The sequence below is a fragment of the Galendromus occidentalis genome, unplaced genomic scaffold (genome assembly GCF_000255335.2).
Source record: "Galendromus occidentalis unplaced genomic scaffold, Mocc_1.1 scf7180000077128, whole genome shotgun sequence".
Classification (NCBI taxonomy): Eukaryota; Metazoa; Arthropoda; class Arachnida; order Mesostigmata; family Phytoseiidae; genus Galendromus; species Galendromus occidentalis.
Window position 1 is genome coordinate 569,806 of NW_003805116.1, and position 21,982 is coordinate 591,787.

Consider the following 21,982-nt stretch of genomic DNA (forward strand, 5'->3'; position numbering starts at 1 on the left):
CGCAAAATGTTGGTCAGGACGCTCCGGCGCGACGACCCGGGCGCCTTGGAGTCGGGGCAGGTTATAGCCTTCTGGCTTGAATCACTCGTCTCCAGATGCTGCTCCCGGTCCCGGTCCCTTTACGCCGATACGACTACTCGCCCCGCTAAGTATCCGCGACACGCTTCTGTAGTGTCACTGGCTTGTTTCTCTTCGTTTCCCAAAAGTGAAAGTGGTGACTGATCGCTGTTTCGACGATTATCGTCCCCAAGATGACCTCCAATGAGTTTCCTCCTTTGTCTTCCCGGAGCTCCCTCCGCATCAGGGGGAAGAGTTTCATGGCTGATTCATTCATTTAACGTCATTCCAGGGGTCCCAAGCAATTTTTCATTAATTCGACGTGCTCAAGAAACACAAATTACCCATTAATGATACCTCAATCGCTTAACGCGTTCCCCACCCATTCCCCGAGGATGATCCTCCGAGCTGACGGTCGACCGAGGTATTTTTTTCGATGTACCTTGGTGATTTTCAATCAGCTATTCAGGCCCAAGTATTCCAGAGCGAGTCGATCGTGGGAACGGAACAGACTCATTTCCTAGGTGTGGCGTTCGATTGGGTCTGGACCCAGCTCCGACGCCAGAGACTCACTCACAGCGACGCGATTCCAGCGAAGCCAGACACCCAATATCGACGCTCGAATTTCAATGGTCTGGACAGGGTAAATTCACCATCTGCAGCTTGGTTCCGATGAAAACGAGTTGGTCACCCGACGGAACCGTTCTATCGTGAAAGGCTTCCCGGGACCCGAGAAGCTCAATCCTGGCAATCCAGGAGAGGGACACGCGCCGGAAATTCTATGCTTCTACCTTCGAAGGATTCCTATTGCGCCACCTGCTAGGCGGAGCTCTTTGATCTGGCTTGGTTTCCGATCGGCGATCCTGAGATCCAATCCAAGCCTGTTCGTTTCGGCTCACGCGTTTGAGGGTATCTCGACCGATGAAGAAACAAGATTCCCGATGGCTTGCTCTCTGATCCGATCCTGGACGATGGTAACCGCTCGCCTCTCGTTCCTGACAGGCACAAACACGGGAATCCGTGTTCGATCTCTTCGCCTAACTCGCACCTGACTCTAACGCTACGCCGATCCTACGTTTCCATCTCGTTCCTCTTCGTCGGCATCGAGGCCCGACAAGGAGCTCGACATGTCCACTCGGATAACCCCTTGACGGGCTACTGAAGGAAATTACCTGAGCTTTGCAATTCAAATGGGACGAGGTTCAGTTACTTGTTGCGATGGTCTATCCGAGACGCAGGACACGACCTGACAGCCGCAACAGAGAACCTCAACTCACGTAGCGGAAGGAAATCTCTATTATAAGTATATATGTACTTGCAGGATTTCTATTGTGAAGGTCGATGATTGCTTCCATCCATCCATCCTCCTTTCCAGTTTTTTTTGCGGAGAGACGCGCCGCCGAGGGAACCTTGCGAAACAGGAGCGTTGTCCTGGCGCATTTGAATGGAAAATTCTGCGAGCCGTTGGAGTGTCTGCGTATGAAAACCTTCGGATAATTTCCGGAGGGATGTCTCCCGGCGCGAGCGGCTGGGAGCAGTTGTGCACTGTGAGTTGACGCTCCGTTGAGGGGAAGCATACCCAATGAATTCTTTGGGCCTGGCGCGGAAACCATACGGCAGTCTCCCTTCATCTGCAAATCTTTTCCCCCTCATTCCTCCCGTTAAGCCGACCCGGAGCGGAGGGTTGTCGAAGAATCGTGAAATACTGCGTCGTAACTTGCTCACTGGCACTCTCTGTGCCTCGTTCGATTGTTCCGGCCGAGAAAATCACCGGGGAGGACGACGAGCCCCCCCGGCCGCGCAAGGATCGGAAAACTTGATGAAAAACGCGATTCGATCTGGGGAACAGAAGCAGCAGATTATTCACCAAATCGAGAACTCCACCTCCAGTCTGCTGAACCTGAACATACGATCGAGAATTTAGCTGAATTCCCCAGTCAATGGAACTTGCGCCATGTAGTGAATCGAACACTGCGTCGATTCGGAGCCTCAGGGGTCTCGGGAGAGAGAAGCCGCTCCGATTTCTATCGGGGACATGATTGAGATTTGAAAAGTAAATCTCGCTGCAAATGCTGCTCTCTGAGCTCGGTCCGAGTCCCTGGGGTTCCCCCATAAACTTCTATCTGTTGAACCTTGCTCGCAAGATTTACGCGTGTTGCTAGAGCGGCAGAGCTGCCGTCAACGTAGAGGTCTTATCGCAATTTTACACTTGACCGGACCTGAGAGCAAGTTTTTCCAACCGACATCCGAACGAATTATGTCTAGGAAATTGTCCGTATCGTCTCACTAGAACTCGGAGATCGAAGTCGTTTGGTCGTCTTGCGGGGCCTCAGGCCACCTATTCGGACAAAGTCGCCGCCTCCGATAGCCGAGAACCAGGCGCGCGAAAGAGCGGAACGGGAACTGATATTACTCTCTTTTCACTTTCTAGGACGATCGAGGCGTTCACGGAGCCCCGGATGTACAATATCACGTTCAGGACTTTTCAGTTCATCGAAGTCATGTAAGTCGATATTCATAGAGTCGATCGCTCGACGTTCTCCGGCTACGCACAAAACATATCGAACAGCTTCGCGACGTTTAAGGAGGGGGCGAGTCTATATCTGATGCCAGAGGCCTAACAATCCGACGAGAAGGTTGTCGAGATCCCGTCATCATCAACAGCGCTCCCGAGGTATAGTTCTCGACCGCAGTCTTCCGTAAGATTGTGAGCTTTCCATCACGTTGGCCTTGTTCGATCTGATTATTCGGCACACAAAATTGCGGCCGCGAGGAGCAGGTCATCGATCTCGTTCGGATAAGTCGGCTTATTTTCTCGATTGAGTCGCCCTCCCTTCACAGAGCATCACTCACTCGAAGTTCAGGAGACGAGACAGAGAGGAGAGGATCCTTGTGTACCCCGCTGGGCTAAGTCAGAAGGGTGGAATCGACCTCCTCGGAGCTGACGAGATTGAGGCTACAGTTACCACATTGAAAACTTCGCGAAACGCCGCTCCTGGTGCTGTAATTGAGGCTTAGGCGAGAAGACACGAGTTTGTGGTAACTTCGTTTAAAACGCATCAGTCGAATCGCGAGGAGAGCACTCAGTCGGACCAACCAGAGCCTTCGAGGAATTAGGCGAAAGTATTCATTCCGGCATCAGGCCAATCTTGTTGAGGGGGAGTACTCCCCTCAGAGCGGACGCGGACGTCGCTCCGAGCCTCACGAGGAGCTTAATCCTCTTGATCCCGCAAGTCACGACGCTCATCTGTTCTATCCATCGGAGTCATGATCGGAAATGCAATAAGAGTCAGCGGACTCACGCATCAGAACTCCGGCTGCTAGTCGCAAAGCTCCCGCCAGCGCTCGGTCAGCTCCAGCGGGGAGCTTCGGGCCAAATGTCGGCACGAGGGAGCACGGAATAGGACGTACCGGAAGACTCTCGAAGGGCAGAGGAGCCTCCGGCGGGAAGGCCAGGGAGGGCTTCCATTCATGCTGACCTCCGGTCCGGTCTCCGCAGGAATTCCACGGGGTCTTCGTCCGTTGACAAGGACACAGCCGGATAGACCTCCTGGCCACTGGCCGTCTCTCCGGAGCTCATCGGCCATCGTCATCGTTGTCTTGACTTGCTCGAGTTGACTGATATTCACGCAGCGTCTGTTTTTTTTGAAGTGGCTCATTGAATATGCGGGCTCCTCGACGGCGCATTCAGACATCTTGCACGCCAAGTGCGCCAGCTCTGACTGAGACGAAGAGCGCACGGATGCGCGAATTCAGAGTTTCCAGGAGGCGACTCCGGGCAGCCAAGAGCTCGTTTGGTCGCCTCCTGTGATATCAGAATGTCTCTTCCCTACGTGGTGCGATGCCTGCTTTGGAGGTCCTGCCTTGGAGGAGTGTACATGTGTACTTAGGTACATCGTAGAGCGAGATTTAATATAGAGCATGGAGGGAAACTCCTGTCCCGACGACGTGCGAGCTTTCGGAGGGGCTTCCCGAACATCCCACGAGACATGCGATGCTAATAAGGCACCGAGCGGGATAAGGTCCTGAACGCCTGCTCATCGCACATTGTTCTTCGCTGAAGTGAGATCATATCGTGGAAAGAAAACACCGGGGATAGATTGAAAGCTCCAGTAGGTCCAGGGGCCGACTCTTCCGCAACCGAAAATTTAGAAACTGCTCGTCAAGACTGTCAACGCGAGGAAGGGATGAACAAGAGACCACGGCTGAGCGAGCGTCTCAAGATGGAGATGACCGTCCTCAATCTTATTGAGTGCATCAGCAATGTCTCTGTCTTGAAAACTTCCCCTACGGAGTCAGCGATTTTACCTTTTCCCTGCGTTCTCGTTCTCTACGTGGAGGTCCTGTGTGCGAGGGAGATTTCGCAAGCATCGTTCCTGGGCCTTCCGAAAATCGTTTCTTCACACCGATCATCATCGTCATCGGAGTGCACATTCCTGCAGAATGAAGATGAACGCAGGCGAATTCCTGGCTTTCTGGCGAGTCCTTCAAGGCAACCATCGAACACCCGGGGCGTTCTATACTTCCGTCTTCCCGAACCGAATACGGAACTTTCTGACCGGTGACCGGGTACATATCATTTTCGCCGCGAAGTGCGCGTTCCGCGCGTGACTTTCACCTTTGGAGTTTTTGCATCATTCCTTGGGACATAATCACCCCATGTCTGTCGTCCCCCCCCGGGCGTGCCGGTGATTTCCGAAGGATTCTCGGACATCGGGAGTCGAATCGAGTTCGGAGCAGGCAGCGGTCTGAAGTCATCGGTCCCGACAGGCTTTCAGGCAGCCGACTGATGGAAGCGTCTCCCAAGGGACTTTGAGATATGACTCTACGGGGAAGTACATGAGCCAGTGATTGTGAGTCATCCCCGGTCGGCTCATGCTCATTTGTCGCGGCCTCAGATCCACCGGAGTCGATCGTCGCGTGGCAGCGCAGTCTCGACACATTTCGGAGTGATTGCGGCGGACTTATTGATCGTCGCCCGATTTCTGAAAGTCATCCCCTCGGGTCCCTTGCACCCCTCTGGGAGCTTATCTTCGTCCGGCCTCTCCGATCCGGTGATTAAGCCGATCTAACCGAACGATTTTTTTCGGACGTGTTGGAAGTGAGCCGACTGTATCTTCCGGCGCGGTGGAGAGATAATTCCCGGGACGCTTTGGATTTTATATTGCAGATAACAAGCTTGACTCGGGCGCGGCGTCGTGGGACTGGAGCTCGTTGCGAACAAAGCGGTTGCCATCTTTATTCCTCTCGTTAAGGTTCTTTCCAAAGACAATCGTGAGATAGAATACCGGATCCGCAGTTTCTTTTGGACTAAGCCAGAAGAGGTTTTGGAGACAGACTTGTTTCTTCTCGGGCGGTGAACTTGCGTGAGCCCTGCCGGAGAAAATCCATCGACTCCGCATCAATGCTTGGAGCTCCTGCACTCTCGCAGAGAGCTCCCCAGGGTTGGCATTGGAATGACGTAGGACAGAGGACGGTTAATAGACGCAGCGAAACAATGAACTCACGGGAAATTGCAGAATTGGAGCCTTGTCGAAGCGGAAGATTCGTCAGGAGTCTATTCCATGATCCATAGATCGGACGATCGCCCGTCCGATTCGAGGGAGTTCGGCCTTGCACCTCGTTCCCGTTCTGCCACGAGAGCTTGAAAGTCATAGATCTTCGATCTTTAGTTCTCACGGAAACGATCTCGCGATGCAAAAAATGTCGTGATGCTTCCATGCGGGAAGGTGAGGGATGAACTCACCCGTCGCGACCATGGACGACCATAAAATAGAGCTCATGCCCCGGCGATACCGTAACGAGTGCAGTCTCGATCACGCAGACGAGGACGCTCGGTTCTCCGATGAGTCGAGCGATCAGAGTCGGCAGACAAGGTGGTGTTGTATTACAGAGAGTTCAGGATGATCGTACCTCGTAGCTGAAGAATCGAGCTCTGCTCAAAGAGATGCTCTCACTCAGACTATAAATCTGGGTTTAAATTAATCCACGTAAATCCATGAAGCAACTGCATCGGCGATATCATAAATAGGAAGCTCAATTAGGTATTGAGGGGGGGCAAAATACGACATACGACATTTGAAACAAAAGTCCGCATAGAATAGCCACGATGGAAATCCGGGTTCCTCAGCTGGGCTTTATGTTCATTTCAGACGTGTCAGCGAATGGCCCAACCTCTATCACATCGAGCGTGGAACTTTCGCGAACTTCAATCACTTGGCAGAAATGTGAGTTTTCGTCCTACATATGTTTTTTCCGTAATTTTTGATGGACTTTACTACTCGGATGAGATCCGTTTGTCAGGGGCTAGAAAACTCTTTAAGATCGATCTGCGAACTGTACAAATTGCGTAGCACACCGATCCAATCCTCCAGAATCCTGACTTCTGACACAGCTCGATTTTCGGAGACGAAAGGTTTCTCATCTGAATCGTACCTGCTTCTCGCATGCGAGAGCAGGTCGGACACGATGTGCTCCGACCGACTGACGATGCTCAATCCTAAACGGATGTCCCGATGAGAGCGGATACGAGCGGATATATCATACATCCGAGACATAACTAATGCATCGAAGAGCATGGTAAACAGACCGACGAAGGCGAATACAGCCATGAGGCGAAAAATCGACATCTTTGAGCGGATTCATTGATTTCCTTCGACTGGCTCGCCGGTAAACATCCCCTTCCCACGGTAGCCCTTCAACGTGTGCCGCCTACCCGCGATCTCCACTCTAGCCCACTCCATCGCATTCAGACCCAATCGATGGGTGGATGTCTTCGGATACGGCGGTGTGCGGCTGGGAGTGTCTGAAGTTCCCGGCGTTGTATTCCTTTCCTCTAATTTCGCTGTTGGACCCATTGAGCGGGACAAAGGGAGCATGTCCTTAACGAGTGCCCAGCGACCGGAAGGACAGCTTTGAACTCCCGAATACAATGGAGCAAGTGGATACAAGGCGGAAGGAACTACGAGATTTACGTGCGCTGAATGGAACGCGGCCGACTTCTCCTTAATTCTCTTGCTAGCCCAATGAACGGATGAAACTGAGCTGTACCCTTAACACGCGTTCGTCTCCCACAGCAAAAGGAGAGTGTTCAACCTTGCTAATCGTAAGCTAGTGGAATATAAAACCAGTTGAACGTTGTCCTTACACCTGACAGCGTCGGGAGCGTGCCCCGCTCCAATGGGGGAGCCGGCTGTGGATCCAGAGGCGAATGAGCATCCGAATCTCGAATTCCATCACAGAGGACTGAAACCCGGAGCTTTTGTCATAGGTCAGAGCTTCTCCGAAGTCAGCGGCACGGGACGCTCTCGTCAAAAACTCCTCCTTCGCTCCTTCCCGATCCATATCGTATTTTATTCATGCTGGCCGCTGTTCCTCCGTTGCTAATCTGGTGTTACACGAGCTTGAGAGAGCCTCATTGTCGTAGGTGTGCGCAAGGGGGGGAGCTTTCTCGCATGAAATTCGTGGAATTTCCGTCCATTGAGTGGGCGCATCAAGGTGAACAGAAATTCTGGAATGTGAATCACTTCTCTAGGCGTTCTCGATCATTCATCAGATCCTCCTCGAGCTGCTTTTTCGACTCTCCCGCGCATCTGCATGTCTCCCTTCGCTCTGTCGCTCCATGGGTGCTGGCGATTCCTCGGGCTAACATTTGCAGAGGCAATCATCGCCCCCCTCCTCCCGATATCGGTAACTCGCACACAAAGTTCTTTCAAGCATACGTCTCGATAGTTCCGTGAAGAGATTTCAGACGACTGTAGTACGAGAACTTTGTACTCGTCTTATTCTCGAGATTCTTTTCGCGTAGCTCCATTGATTGTTCTCCGCAGAGTTGAGAGAAGCTCATAATCGCCAAAAAAGATTCCGCCAAGCAGAGAAATTCATCAAAATTCTCAGACCGGAAGAATCCTCGCGAGAGAAGAGCACCGATTGGAGCTGCCTAGACTCTTCACCCTTCTGGCACCCGTGGGACCCGAGTTCCGAGTCAGGGACATCATCACTGATCACACGCTGTGGAGTTCCTTCATCTCGGCGCGCTAGGCTGGAGGAATCCATGTGCCTGCTCTAGCCGAAAATCATGCGGACAGGGGCAGACAGGCTGCGAAATTCTGGTGGAGGCACCGAGTCTCCCGCGAGAAGAGGCCCCGGGTGCTCTCCGCTCGGACTCCGAATTTATCCACTCGATACTGCGGTGACTCCAGACGGGGAGATGCCGTGTCCCTCCTCGAATGGGGACAGCGGATAAGCCGTACAAACGTCTCGCGGTGACCGGATCTCATCAAGGCATCACGCTTCCGAAATTCCGCACTCGGTGATGAGGTTCCCGTCCGGGAAACTTGACGATCGAGATCGTGTTGCTGAGCACTGGTCGCTCCAGCGAAAAGTTTGTCGTTGCGTACACGATCCCCCGCACATTCCGAGCCTTATGTGAGCGGCTTGACTGACTGGGAACAATTCGTCGGATGATGATCCGGAATTTCCGGGCGACTCTCGATGGACCGAGTGCCATCGTTATCACAAATGAAGCGAAATCCATCTACCTTGATGATAGCTGCGAGTGCGTCGAATGGGGACATTCCCTGTTCCCCGAGGTCAACCTCAATTATCGCGAGGGGAATCGAATCTTGCTCCAGGGATATTCGTTCTGCTCTCACTGTTCCCGGGACGGACCATCGATCGGTATCGTATCGCTTTCATGTGCGGAACAGGGGCGTCGATCAAAGAGCGTACGCTGTTGGGGATTTCCGTTCAGTTCCGAGTACTTCCGCGAGCAACATCTCACAGGATTTGTCAGTGATCCATCCATGCTCCCTGTCATCAGGAGCCATGAACGAACTTTGCGTTGCAGTGCTCACGGCCTAGCTATGCTCTCGCATGAGACTCCCGATATCTGAAATCTGAAGTAATTCCCAGAGTGACATGTGTAATCCTAGAGCTCATCAGACGCTGGAGTCAGACAGACTCTATGTCGCGCCGCTCTCATCGCCATGCACTCTCACCTCTCGTTGGACGGGGAGGGGGTCGTAAGGATTCAATCCAGCTGATCGTTGCAGCCGATTTGAAGACGTGTGCAAGTCAAATCTGAGTCTGACATGTCTGATCGGAGCCGGTGTCGTTGAATTACCTATCGGAGCGCCGGTGTCGTCGGACTCGGATCCTGAAGAGGGACGCGGAGAGGAGAAGAGCCCGGCGTCTCTTGAGGGAGACACTGAAGAGCGCGATAGAGCGCGCAAGTCATCGTTCCGAGGTTACGTGTATATCTTAAGGCTGGCGTCCTCAGCGCTGACCCTTGAACACGGGACCGGAGATCTGAGCTAGGACTGATCCATGCGAGGGCGCTCTCCTCGTGAGAAGAGCACTCGCACGTCGACGAATACGGTTCGAATGCTGCTCCGGATGAAACGAAAACATCAGTTATTCTTCAACCGAGTTGTGTTTGAACGTGGAGTTGTAGATCCTTCCTGAGACGCGGGATAAATCCTCGCGTGTACGATAATTCGCCTCACACGGAACGTTTCCCATCCCTCATTTTGATTAATTCACAAGATGAAGATTGGTAGAGCGAGACCTGTCAGCAGTCAGGCCTGCCAAGCTCGGCACATGCTTTGTCGAGAGGTTTCGCGGACATTCTTGTAAACGCCGGCATCACGGTGACCTTCACCCGATAACTGGATTCCGAAGGGGTTTTCCCCTCAGTCGCCGGACCGGAAACTCCCCTGCTCAGCTCTAAAAACAGTCGTTCACAAGGAACGAGCTTTTTCCTCTCGTTCCTAATGGTTGCCCCTTGCCTCGGTGGCCTGCAGGTAAGCGGTTTATAATGGTTGAACGAGCCCGGAGGGCTCAATTTGCATTCCTCTCGGAGGCTATTGTCCTACGCGGACGCGGAAAAGTCATCACTGCGATAGATTTCATCAACTTCGACTCATCGTTAGTCTCGAGATTCTCCGAGACTCGTTTAATTCGGAAGGAAAAAGGTCGCACGGAAGAGACGGAGTTCCATTCAACCACGTATTTACGGCCAATATCTTCCCATAGTAAAACCCGAGCTGGTCTCCTGCTGGTTTGTTCCAGAACAATCGGAATCTATCCCTTGGGAATTTGGTAGAATGGACCTATATTATTGTAGGGCCTAAGGTATTTCCTCCCTCGGTGGACAATTATCTTTGAGGGATTTCTGAGAAAACTCAGTGTTCGCTCCACGCAACCCGCCCTGATTTCGAGAATTTCGCGACCTTAAGAGGCGACTCCCTATTCACTGCTGGGTCGAATTCAGCTGCACGATGGGCCGTTGCGTTCCGGTCGGACGGCTCGCCGTGGAGCCGCATCCGGACTCCTGCTCGGAGCACTATTCCGATTGCACGAGATCGAGCCAAAAATCGGTTCGTGGTTTGGGGTCTGGTTTCCATTTTGTTTTCCGAATGCACCCGCGCACGGCGGAGCGCAAGGGCTTCCCTGGGTGAGTCTGCATTTCACTATCGCACGCTGCCTCGATGTTCCGCGGCGAGTTCTGCTGCACTTTCCTGCGGGGGCACTCCACTCGCGATGGATTCCAGTCAGATCTTGCTTGGTAATAGGATAAGTGCAAGGAGAGTTTAGCACGGAATCAGGAATAACGAGAGCGTCACGAGTTGGTCCGATCTGGAAAGAGTTCGTCGTTCGTTCGCAATCGAAGAGCAGGGAAATCCCATTACGGGGTTTTTATTCAAAGCACTGTTTCGCCTCGACTCCCATCGCAGTCTCGCAATCGGCTCCACTGATCAGAGTTGGAAGGGTTCCCGACTTTTGACTCCGCTTTTCAGTCTCTGGTCGGCTCCGTCTCTCGCAGTTCGGCAAACGATTGTCCGTATCCTTGCAAGGGAGTCACGTTGGAATACGTCTTTTCCTCTAACGTGGACCATTTTCTCCCCGTTTCAGAACGATTCAGAAAATTCCTATGCTCCGCTTCATCGGGCCTGGTGTTCTCGAGAACCTTCAGCGACTGAGCACACTGTAAGTGATCATCACTCATCAGTGGAGTCTAGACGAGAGTAGAGACGGAAGAGACGACGAGAATTTCTCTGCGCAAATATAGTGCGCTCCGAAGTCTGCCTCAGCAAGTTCTTCGTTACGGCCAGATTAATAGAGAATTGGATTGAAAAGTCGGAAGGAAATCACTCGACCTCTGTCTGCAGGAGGATAACGCACTCAGGACTCTTGAGAGTTCCGTTTCTGAGTGCTGTGGAGCCGCTGACTTTCATCAACATGATGTAAGTGTCGTCGGCCAGTTTCAGACCGCCTTGCGAAATTCTCTCGAGTCGAAATCATGCAGGGTTTGCTCAACGTCGTTGGAAATGGGATTTGCGGATCAACTATAGCCGTCCGCCTGGTCGGAAACCGCCGCGTGTGTTTCATGCGCCAGACACGCCTCGTACAGGTGATTCGGTCGTGGAAACTCACTCGGAAGGACTTCAATTGTCTGAGCTGCGGCACTCTTCACAGTATTTCCGCCGTGAACTTGAACGCTGTTGTTTCCTTAGAGGGGACGTACGTCATCTGGGCGTGATGACGTTTTTGTGGGGAGGAATGCGTTCGCCTCCAATCTAATGCGGGGAGGAAGGGCTCAAGGCTCCTCAGATGGGAAAGTTTTTCCCGGCTGCTCTCGGGCAGAAACGCTCTCCGATTGACCAGCGTCTCCGAGGCTCCCGGGGGAGGGGGGAGAAAGGACCATCGTGTTCGCCCTTGGAAGGAGAAGTGGAGCCTCCGGAGCCAACGTGTGAGTCTGTTCCGAATGGTTCTGACGTGCGCTGCGCATCAAATAGACGGAACACTTCGGGGTCGATTACACAGGACTCAACTTGATCTGAAGTTGGGAATCGCTCGCCGCCGTCTGGTGGTTCTCCCTGTAGAGTCGCTTGGCGGCGGCGAGCTGATCGTGATTGAGATAACTCTTAGGAAAGAATCGCGCGGATTCCTTCGCCTTGGAAGTCTAACTGGTTCTCGGGTCTGGAGAATATTTAGACCGCTCGCTCAGGGGCTCGGTGCGCTTTTTTGATTCGTCGAGTCGTGATTGTAGATGGAAGTCTTCGGACAAGTCTTGAAAGTCTGTCATCTCGCCATTCATTCCAGAGATCTGGAGAGCAATCGCATCGATATAATCGGCGAGGGCAGTTTTCGTCAGGTCAAAACCGCACATTTGTGAGTAGTATTGCCCCATTTATATCACCACTGTAGCCCATTCCGTTTCCTGTAAGGATCGTCAACGATACCCTCTGACTCGAAACGAGTTCCGAGAAGCCATCCAGTGATTTATCACAGTCTCTGTAATAATTGCCACGGGCAGATCGAGTCTCTCGCGGTCATGGCTCCTCTTTCCGCCCAATGTGCTGCACGGGGAAGACTCGCAACGGAACTAAGGCTGCCATAGGTTTCATATTCCATTCAGGGTTTTGAATAACAACCACATAGAGAAAATCGAGAACTGGGCCTTCAACGCGTCCATGATCGCGTACCTGTGAGTATGCCTTGTTATAAGCAGAGATCCTTCGTTCGCCTGACTGAAAGCTGAGAAGATGCGTTGCTCGCTCATTATCTGAACGAGGTACGAACCGACGAAAGGAATACTTCCCCGTTCACCCTGATTCTATCGATAGCTCGATTCGGAACAACCGCAAACTGAAAATCATCGGAGATGACGCGTTCACAGGCCTTTCGAATATTACTGCGCTGTAAGTATTCCAGAAAAGCACGGTCGATTCAAAGGTATGCGATCGGGGAGCTCGGACGCCCCTCTCGAATCCACTGGCACCTTCGGACCAGCATTATTAGCTCAAACCGAATGCTCGTAATCCAAGGGGGGCACGAAGGAAACATTTTGTTGCAGAACATAAATAATCACCTAGATGATTTATTCAATACTTTATCATCCGTAAAATATTTGCGTACTCGGAAACGTCCCTTTAGTATTTAATCTGTACACATTCTCATTTAACCGGTCTCATTTGCCATAGACCATCATTGAGGTAATGCATGTTCTCTACTCCGATTCCCTTGTTTATCGCCGAAATGTCTTTGACGGACATGGATGTCAATCCGACGGCGAGAGCGTGTTCTTTCCCTGTAGAAGGAGAAACAGGACTTCAATTGATTGAGCGTTCCAGTCGTGCGTCCCGAATATATTGCAAGAGGGCTGACAGGGGCTCGAGTGACGTTCCAAGCTAAGGGCCTCGAAAAAATTGCCCCTAATCTTTGATGAAGTCCCGCTAATAGTAATAATAGGAACTGACCTTCTGCCATGATAGCCACGACAGTATCTTTCTCGATATTCTGCGTCATCTTCGCACCGGGTGAAGTCAAACCTGGACACATTATATTGGCTCCTGACAGGACGAACTTGATCGCGCCTTTATCCACCTGGAATTGAGCTCCATGAGAGATTCTGAAGGAATCCCGACAGTAGAGAATTTTCCGAGTGCTAGACCTCGGGCTTCGAACCCGAAAGCGAGAGACTCACCTGCAACCATGGACATATGAAAGGATACTTGTGCAGGAGACGCAACGTCGGGAAATATTGACCATCGCGCTGTCGGAAGAACAGCGGCTCTCCCTGGCCGTTGATGAGGATTTCGACGTGTTCATGACATTTCACAATTCTCAACTGATCTTTTTTCGGCAATATTTCTTCACGGAAATCTTCATTTATGAAGGGAAACTGTTCACAAATTTTCGTTCGGATTCCTTTCTGGACGGAACTCTTGAGTTGTGAAACACCCGATATGTTCTCCTTTTCCGTGAACTTTTTGAACATCGCGGGGCTCTTTCTTTATCGATTGGTAGCTCCCCTTGACCTATCGGGCAGTGCTGCACTCGACTGCTAAGTCCGTGAATGCAGAAATGACAAATGAACGGCACCGGTGCTTACTCTCCTGAGGAACACGTTGTTTCTACCGGATAGCAGACGAGACTCATGCGGGATGATGAAGTGATCCTTGCTTGGATGGCCCTCGGGTGGGCGTCGAGTCGAGGTCTGGACAATAATTGTCGCAATTGAAATGATAAATATTATTTTCGTGCCCTGAATGATATTAGACAGACGCCTAGGGCCTTCTGCCTTGTTATCGCAGCGAACCGACGGCGAAGTTTCCGAAAAATTCGTTCCCTAGATGAGCTCACTGTATCACCCGTCGGAATACTTTGGTATAAAAACAAATCCTGACTCACTTATCCAAATGAATTAAAACTTCAAAGGGATCTATCTGAAACGAGTATCACCTCCCTCCCAACGAACGGGCTGGAAAATATCGAAGATCTGGCTCTCCGAGAAGTTCACACGCTCCTCGTATTTCCATCGGTGTACAATTTTCGGTGAGCAGAATATAGCTATGCCGATCTCTAATGATGACCTTGCTGAGATTATGTCCCATTCCGAACACTGTTTTCTTCTCCACAGGTACATCAAAACTGCTCACTTGACCTATCCGTATCACTGTTGCGCCTTCAAATTTCCGGAAACTCACAGTCCTGAGGAGCACGACAGATTAACGCGGAGCTGCTCACATGGTTAGGGTCCTCTCTTGCGCGATCTGCGTGAAGACTTCCGGCCAAGAGAGAAACAATGCGAATCTGGGGATAAGGCTCCTGGGTCGATCTGAACATCTTTTGAATTTCCACAGATTTCGTGACGAACCATCCGGCGGGACTTATTCAATTTGTACAGGCTCAGATGTGGCTAGTGAGACAATTTTCCTCGTGGTTCTCGACTCCTAAAAGAAGTTGGGACTCGCCAACCATTGCAACCAAAAATATCCGTCACTCACATCGACGGAGAAGACGGAATCACGAGCATTTGGAGCGTCGCCCGTCGGCTCACTCGGTCGAACCCCACGTTCGGCACTACGCTTCTCACGTCCATTCCACCGAAACTCCGACCTTCGGAAACATACAATCCGGCCCCGGTGAGAATATGCGAATCGGGAAGCCTGCCCACCTTTGTCGCAATTTCTAAATTCGGACACTATTTTCTGCTTGACCAACTGCTCAACAAGTTCCGAAACCAAACGGGATGCTCGGGTTACGCCCGATATAGGATTACGAATTACGCGCTGGAGCTGATTCCTGCAGCCTCCCGAGGGTTCCTAGAACCCTTGGATACGGGGCCCGCGCGCCAGCGAAGAGGTATGCCAGACTAACTCATCGCGAATATTCTCATTTTCCATATGATCGCTAGCAGAAAAACAGAAGGGGCTCCCAGGGATCTTCGACACTGACGGCAACAATACGCGGGTGAGTGGTATATCCGGTTGCGGTGATACGGATGTAAGCAATCGGACAGCCTATCGTGACAGTGATGTACGGAGACATGCCGCCCGACTTCATTACGTCGAGAATTAAGTCAGTCTGATCTCATTCCGGCAGACGGACTCCCAGCAAATACGTCCCTATCGTTTCCGCTTGTGTTTTGTTCAATCGACTTCTATGTCTTCTTTGATGGGTACAAAATCGAGTTAGGGGTCTGTATCGGATAGTTCGGCGCTCTTTCTGTTGTCTCTCCGGAAAGGGATGAGTCTTATCGGGACAGAAAGGAGACTATCGATTTTGATTCCAGGAGACGGAGCTAGCTAGCTCATCACCCAATTTGCCCTCTGGCAACGCGACCAATGATTTCGGTATCATCGTGGGACCGATCGTGAACATTACAGACGCGAATATAAGCGTGGTAAGAAAACTCGGAATTCTCGATTCAAGAGTGTATAACCTGAAATCGAGGGCTTTTCCTGCAGCGGAGGGATCGTTCTTAAGCAGATTACGTTTCGTCGAGGATTTGGAACTTCCACTTGGAAAACTTTTTCCGTTTTCCGCCCTCCGCGGAAACGAGTTCGAGTCAGTTCAGTTTCCGGCGAATGACTTTTTTTGTGCTCAGAAGCCTTCACGGAGCTCCCTGCTCTCACTCAGCAGTCCAGAGTGTCATCTCGAGGCGGTGCCGATTCGCGAGAGCACTCAGCAAACTTCACGATGAGGTGACAAACGGTGACTTGGATGCCGCCATGGCCGTCTGTTCACCGCGAGCACCTTCGATATGGAAGAGTCGAGCCAGCCGGTGAGGTCGCGAGCCTCATCGGAGCCCCTCTATTTGTCTGGATGACCTTGGCAAGACCTTTGCCGAGGCTAGGGGGATCGTTGGCTGAGGAGAACTTGCATAAGGGACCACATGGTCGTTGGTAAAGAAGACTGATGCTCTCGCTAGGTAGTTGACCACGTACAGTGATCAATTCCAATTACTGAGAAATCTTGCAAAATAACCTTGTCCCCGTCTGTTGTTCGGATAATCTCAATGATAAGAGTTGCGAGGAAAGAGGACACGTCTTTTTCGTCACTATTGTCCGCTTCTTGGAGTTTTCCAGATAATGTCCGCTTTTCAGACTTACCGGGGAAATGGCGCTAATTCCGATCGGAAATTGAGTTCTCGCGCTATTTTTTCGTTCGCGGCACCGAAGTCGCGACGGCACGCGCATGAAGCTGAGGGTTGGATCGAAAATTTTCTGCTCAGCGAATCTCCTCTCAAGGATCCTAAATGAAAACTGCGGTTTACTCGAGTGTTGCTTATCGGGGAGTTCAGATAATTCCACAGAACGGGTAGAAAACAAAGGATGGAGCGACGAGTTTCGATGTGGGCTCTTCGTGCCGACGTCCGCGAAGACATAGTTCTCTTCCGGGAGAGGAATCGCCTGCTATTTCGCAACTCCACGAGTGAGCGATTGAGAGACGACGGTGATTTGGCCGCTCTTGGCGGCGGATCCGATTATCCGGAGCCCGAATCGGTGGAGCCCAATCGATTGCGATTCTTCGGAAGTGAACCGATTAAGCAGAGGATCCCATCCCTCCTCTATAATCCATCAATTTCCCGCGGAGCATCAGATGAGCGAACCTACACAAGCGACTGAAATTCATCCAGAGAACCGAATCGTTTCATATACGTTCTATATACCTCTCTTCAGCGGGAGATATCCCGACTGAGGCCAGATTGTCCATGGGCTCCGCCTATGACTCGGATCGACAAACAATCAGAACGTTGATGTTCTATTCCTCTCGGGAGCGAGCCTTCGACTGGGTCCCTCACTCAAGCAAAACAAAATCTCGAAATATCCCCGATCTCCCCTTCATTCACAGTTCACCTGCGGACCGATATCTATGCACCATGTGACTTGTTCTCCCGCGCCCGACGCTTTCAATCCTTGCGAGGACGTGATGGGCACCCTATCCCTTCGGGTCGCCGTGTGGTTTGTCGTACTGGCCGCCGTGGTCGGCAACCTCGCCGTAATGGTTGTCCTCATGAGCTCCAGGTGAGTGTTTGAGTGATTAGAAGCTGGCTAGGACCCAGCTCTGATCCACCTCGGTGCTTCGTTCAAGCTCAAATTATAATCTCCAGCCGGGCCTGTCGGCCATGCGGCCGATGATCAAGACACAAACATACATGGCATGAAGATGTTCAGCTAATGCAAGTCACGGTGGCACTAACAGTTCGTACACAATTTCCTGATCGCGACCGGTGCGCCCGCCACGCCAATTGAACTGATCCGCGACGGTGGTGTTGTATGTACAATCTAGAGCGGGTCCAATCGCGACAGTTTGCCTTTGGTCAACGAAGTTGGGAGACGTTCCGAATACACCCGGCCGACCGATTGGCTGGCGAGTTGGTTGGTCGGTCGTTCGATTGCTCGCCCAATGTTCCTTCGGAGCGAATATGGACGACTTCCCAACGTGGGAATGGATTGGGTTATTAGTTCGCGAGTCTCGCGCATTTCCGGCGCGTCCGCACCGCAGGTTCTTGTGGCGTGCGAGCCTCGATCATCCGATGAATGAGCGGCAGCAGGCTCATCGATGGATGAGCCCGCGTATCCGGTGCCTCGGAAACAGGGCTCGTGCTTTCGTGCGATCGTAGGGAAAAACCGAGCATCTTGGAAATTCACCAGGTGCTCGGAGTTGTAACTCGCGTTTTAAGCGACGTCGTTCAGGACACGAGAGTCTCGAAAGGCGGAGTTGCAGATTGCAACGTTTCATTTCATTCTTAAAGTGCCGACCACGCTCGTCGCATGTGGACCTGGATCCACCAACCCGTGCGAAGGGAGTATAAAGAGCATTCCTGATGAGGGTTAGTTCGTGATTTTCTGCTGACGAGCAGCTGCCGCCCAGGCACTCGTGATTGCGCGATGAGGAGCGTGGCGACGAGAGAGAAACCTGACCACGAGAGCGAATTAGATAGAGCCGCCCATCCGAGGTTCGCACTGAATTTCGGAAAAGACACTCAGCCCACAATCGAAGAGCTTCGCGAAGCGATGCGACGCGTCCGGTCCTGGGAATGAACGGTACGGCACCCCTTGCATACCGACTGATCTCTTACAGATTTCGCATGACTGTCTCCAAGTTCCTCATGTGTAACTTAGCTCTAGCTGACCTGTGTATGGGTCTTTACCTATTGCTCATCGCTGTTGAAGATGTCACCACCGTAGGAAGTTATTTCAATCATGCCATTCAGTGGCAACACGGAGCTGGATGCAAGGTAAATAATGTTCAGGGCTCATCATGCCCAAAGCGCTCGATCCTGGCTTATCGAGTTTGACTGGATGCGAGCCACTCATCCAGCACCTAGGTCCTGGATGTTGCTGCCAGTCCCGACTATCCGACAATGTCTCATCTATTTCATTTGACGAAGGTCGCCGGCTTCCTCACCGTATTCGCCTCCGAGCTGTCGATTTACACGTTGACAACGATTACGTTGGAACGATGGTATGCCATCACCTTCTCAATCCATCTCAACCGGAGACTCAAGCTCCGTACAGCGGCCAGGATCATGGCGTTCGGTTGGGGATACGCGATTCTTGTAGCAACCCTTCCCCTCGTAGGTGTCAGTGGTTACTCCAAAACCAGCATCTGCCTGCCCATGGTGAACAGGTACCCGTGCCGTTGCCTATCTTAGAACATTATAGAGAATTTCCGATCTCAATTTCTCCTCTGGTCCCGGGACGAGTTCCCGATTGTAATCAGAGGAGGTCGACGCCGGACTCGGTCCTCGCCCGAAGTCTCGATCGCATTTTCCCTCTAGGAACACTGTTGACGTTACGTACCTGTCGTCACTGCTGAGTTTCAACGGACTCGCTTTCATACTGATCTGCGCTTGTTACGCGCGCATGTACTCCAGCATAGCGGGACAGCAGATGGCGAATTATTACGGCGGTTCGTACCCAAACATGTATTCAGAGGCCGCGGGTCGGCAGATCGCAAACTACCATAGCGGTGCGTATATTCAGGTTTCGGGATCTGATCCTAATTCATGAGATGGCTAATCCCTCCGCGATGTCGCTCGTTCATCAACGTCGAGATCTCCTCCAGCTCCCCTCGACTCGGACATGCACGAGCAAGTAAAAAAATGAGTCGTTTTTTTTTCAAGGTCGAGATACGACTGTTGCCAAGCGAATGGCACTCCTTGTGTTCACGGACTTCGCTTGTTGGGCTCCAATAGCTTTCTTCGGGCTCACAGCCGTCGCGGGCTACCCGTTGATCGACATGACGAAATCGAAGATCCTTCTAGTGTTTTTCTATCCATTGAACTCGTGCGCGAACCCTTTTCTATACGCCATTCTTACGAGACAGTATCGTAGGGATTTGTTCATTCTGTTAGCCCGGTACGGGCTGTGTACCAGCAGAGCATCGAAATACAAAGACGCATCCTCTGGCAACAACCCCAACCACGGAGGGCCAGGTAACGATATAGCGTTAGTATTTTCGAATTTCTTCGATGTTGAACATGCGAGTTCGGTGTGCGGCAAAGCCGAGGAGACTCCCTATTATCTCACTATTCAGGTCACATCCGACGTCTCATTCGGTTCGGAGGGGCCAGCTCTGGAAGCAGCGCCGCCAACTCCACAACAACCAACGACCACAGGAGAATGGGTGAGAGAGTCTACCTCTGACTTTTTATTGTTGTTTCTTTCGTCGCGTGGGGCTCAACTAGCTCCCGTTCATCATCGGGTCCTCGGCCATCCCCTGTAAGTTCGGTCTCTTTCCTGGAGTCGCTGAATCCATGAAAAGCTTCGATCGCTGGTTTCTTGCGCTCCGGTTGTGCGGTGCTCATCTTTCCTTTGCGGAACGGCCATGTCGAATCTGTCAACGCTCCGCTGCTCGACGCGGGTCGAAAACGGATCGATGACGCTCATTACTGGAGCTCTTTCCCTGCCTCACTCCCCTCTGAGAGGTTCGCGAGTTAGGAGCTATGAATGCCGAGCAGCACCTTGCTCGCTATCGATGTTTGTTCCCGACTGTCTGTCGATCCTCTTGACGATGAGGAATTATTCGTTCCTGACGCGGAGACGAAGTTTACGGCGGCGCGCCGCGGCGGGAAGCTCCGTTGGAAATCGAACTGCCTGGGTATGATTGGGAAGCATCAGTCTCATTGATCGGGAGGGGAATTACATTCCTGAGGACCGATTGTTCTCGGAGAATATCTCGCGGGCTTCCCGTTCCGGTCTTACGGTCATCGCCGACATTGGAACCCGCCACGGCTCCTACGGGATGGGAACCACGAGAAGCTTTCTGAGACCTGAGTTGCGGCAGGCTCACCCGGATTACCGGAGCTCCTGGGGAAAAGAAACTCCTCATAACGAGGTCATCAAGATCTGATTTCTCTTTGGCCTCAATCCGACTTATCGAACCGTTTCGGATTTTCAGGCGGACACTGCTGCGTGGGAGGAGGATGCAGAGGGGAAATCTCATCGGCATCGCAAGAGAGTACCACAGCGTCCCGTCAATTCAGCTGCACTCCTATGAGCACACGGGCCGGCCAGAGCAGCTTCACTTCTATTCGGAGCCAGGAGCAGAGTTCGCCGCTTGACGAGACTCCACCACGCTCTCGGAACGGTAAAAAGCTCTGGAAGAAGCGACGAGCGCCGCCGCCTGACCTCATACTGACGCGCCACTCGTTCTCCGGGCTGTTCGGTTCCGGCCAGACCTCGAACTCGTCGTCCGTTTCGCCCCCTCAGAATGAGCTCGGTTTCGAGGCATCCTTCGATCCGGCGGTCGAGATGACGGTAGAACCGACTGTGCACAACGTCGGGAAGAAGAAAAGACGAACCTTGCCGGGATTGCACTACCTCTGCGACACTCACATTTGATGAGAATGGAGAGGACACTCTGAAAGCTCCTGCCGGATCGGATTTGTTCATCGGAGGAGATCGCTTCGGAAGCAAGATGGAGCCAGAGTACACGAACCGGCAGCCGTGGTACATAGGGGCCTACCCGTGCACTGACTGACTTGGAAATCTTCTTCTTGAATGATATCCGCTTCGTTCCCTGATGATTCCCGCTTCGGTTGACCCGACGCTCTTCCACAGATTCTTGTACAGGATATTCCGATGTATTTTCCGCCATGTGTATGGTTTTAGGCTATGGAAACATTTCCGATAACTGGAGTCGATGAAGAAGGAATGTCGATCTCGGGAGGAGACCTGTGGTCGGTGATGCCATCATTCGGGTCCGTCTCCTGATCCAGGTGGGGAATAGGCATGGATCATGGATACGTGAACGAGGTCGCGAGTCCTGTTCGAGTGGATTCCAGTGTGACTGCAACTATGTGAGGATGCGGAGAGAATCCCACATGTGAGAGCGACAATCTCGGATCAAGCTAGAAAAGGATTCATTGTACAGTATCAGAGCCGGCTCCCGGAGTTCTTGATGAAGACAAGTCCGCATTTTACTCATGGATTAGATTACGCCGTCGCTAACATAATACATATATGTTGCCTCTGACTTTCACCGATAGTGAGTTTATATTTCTGTACAAGCAATTGGATCTCTATATCAGCGTCGATCGTTCACGCTGAACATATGAATGTACATATTAGCGGCAGAGAGCTGCTGTAAATAAACAAGCAAGGACAGTTGAACAGAAATCGAACGA

At 51.9% G+C, this 21,982-nt stretch overlaps 2 protein-coding genes across 2 annotated transcripts; one reads left to right on the forward strand and one right to left on the reverse strand.

Moving 5' to 3' along the window:
* The first annotated feature begins 6,215 nt into the window (after positions 1-6,215).
* Lgr1 (Leucine-rich repeat-containing G protein-coupled receptor 1) lies at positions 6,216-21,197 on the forward strand. Its single transcript, XM_018638683.1, has 15 exons — positions 6,216-6,284; positions 10,972-11,046; positions 11,229-11,303; positions 12,163-12,231; positions 12,479-12,547; positions 12,687-12,761; positions 14,281-14,397; positions 14,483-14,592; positions 14,706-14,764; positions 17,200-17,372; positions 18,433-18,589; positions 18,743-18,981; positions 19,133-19,263; positions 19,478-19,980; positions 21,066-21,197. The coding sequence occupies exons 2-15, from the start codon at positions 10,991-10,993 to the stop codon at positions 21,195-21,197; spliced, it is 1,965 nt and encodes a 654-aa protein (XP_018494199.1). The 5' UTR covers positions 6,216-6,284; positions 10,972-10,990.
* MCTS1 (malignant T-cell-amplified sequence 1 homolog) lies at positions 12,906-13,975 on the reverse strand. Its single transcript, XM_003741201.2, has 3 exons — positions 13,547-13,975; positions 13,320-13,446; positions 12,906-13,150 (listed from the first exon to the last, which is right to left on the reverse strand). The coding sequence occupies exons 1-3, from the start codon at positions 13,838-13,840 to the stop codon at positions 13,017-13,019; spliced, it is 555 nt and encodes a 184-aa protein (XP_003741249.1). The 5' UTR covers positions 13,841-13,975; the 3' UTR covers positions 12,906-13,016.
* Positions 21,198-21,982: the final 785 nt, after the last annotated feature.

Bases quoted from the DNA above. Each gene is read 5' to 3' on its own strand.
- Lgr1 (XM_018638683.1), top strand. From the start codon at position 10,991: ATGCTCCGCTTCATCGGGCCTGGTGTTCTCGAGAACCTTCAGCGACTG. The intron at 11,047-11,228 runs GTAAGTGATCAT...CTCTGTCTGCAG, and splicing joins CTTCAGCGACTGAGCACACT to GAGGATAACGCACTCAGGAC. The intron at 18,590-18,742 runs GTAAATAATGTT...CATTTGACGAAG, and splicing joins AACACGGAGCTGGATGCAAG to GTCGCCGGCTTCCTCACCGT.
- MCTS1 (XM_003741201.2), bottom strand. From the start codon at position 13,840: ATGTTCAAAAAGTTCACGGAAAAGGAGAACATATCGGGTGTTTCACAA. The intron at 13,447-13,546 runs GTGAGTCTCTCG...GCTCAATTCCAG, and splicing joins TCATATGTCCATGGTTGCAG to GTGGATAAAGGCGCGATCAA. The intron at 13,151-13,319 runs GTCAGTTCCTAT...CTCCTTCTACAG, and splicing joins CGTGGCTATCATGGCAGAAG to GGAAAGAACACGCTCTCGCC.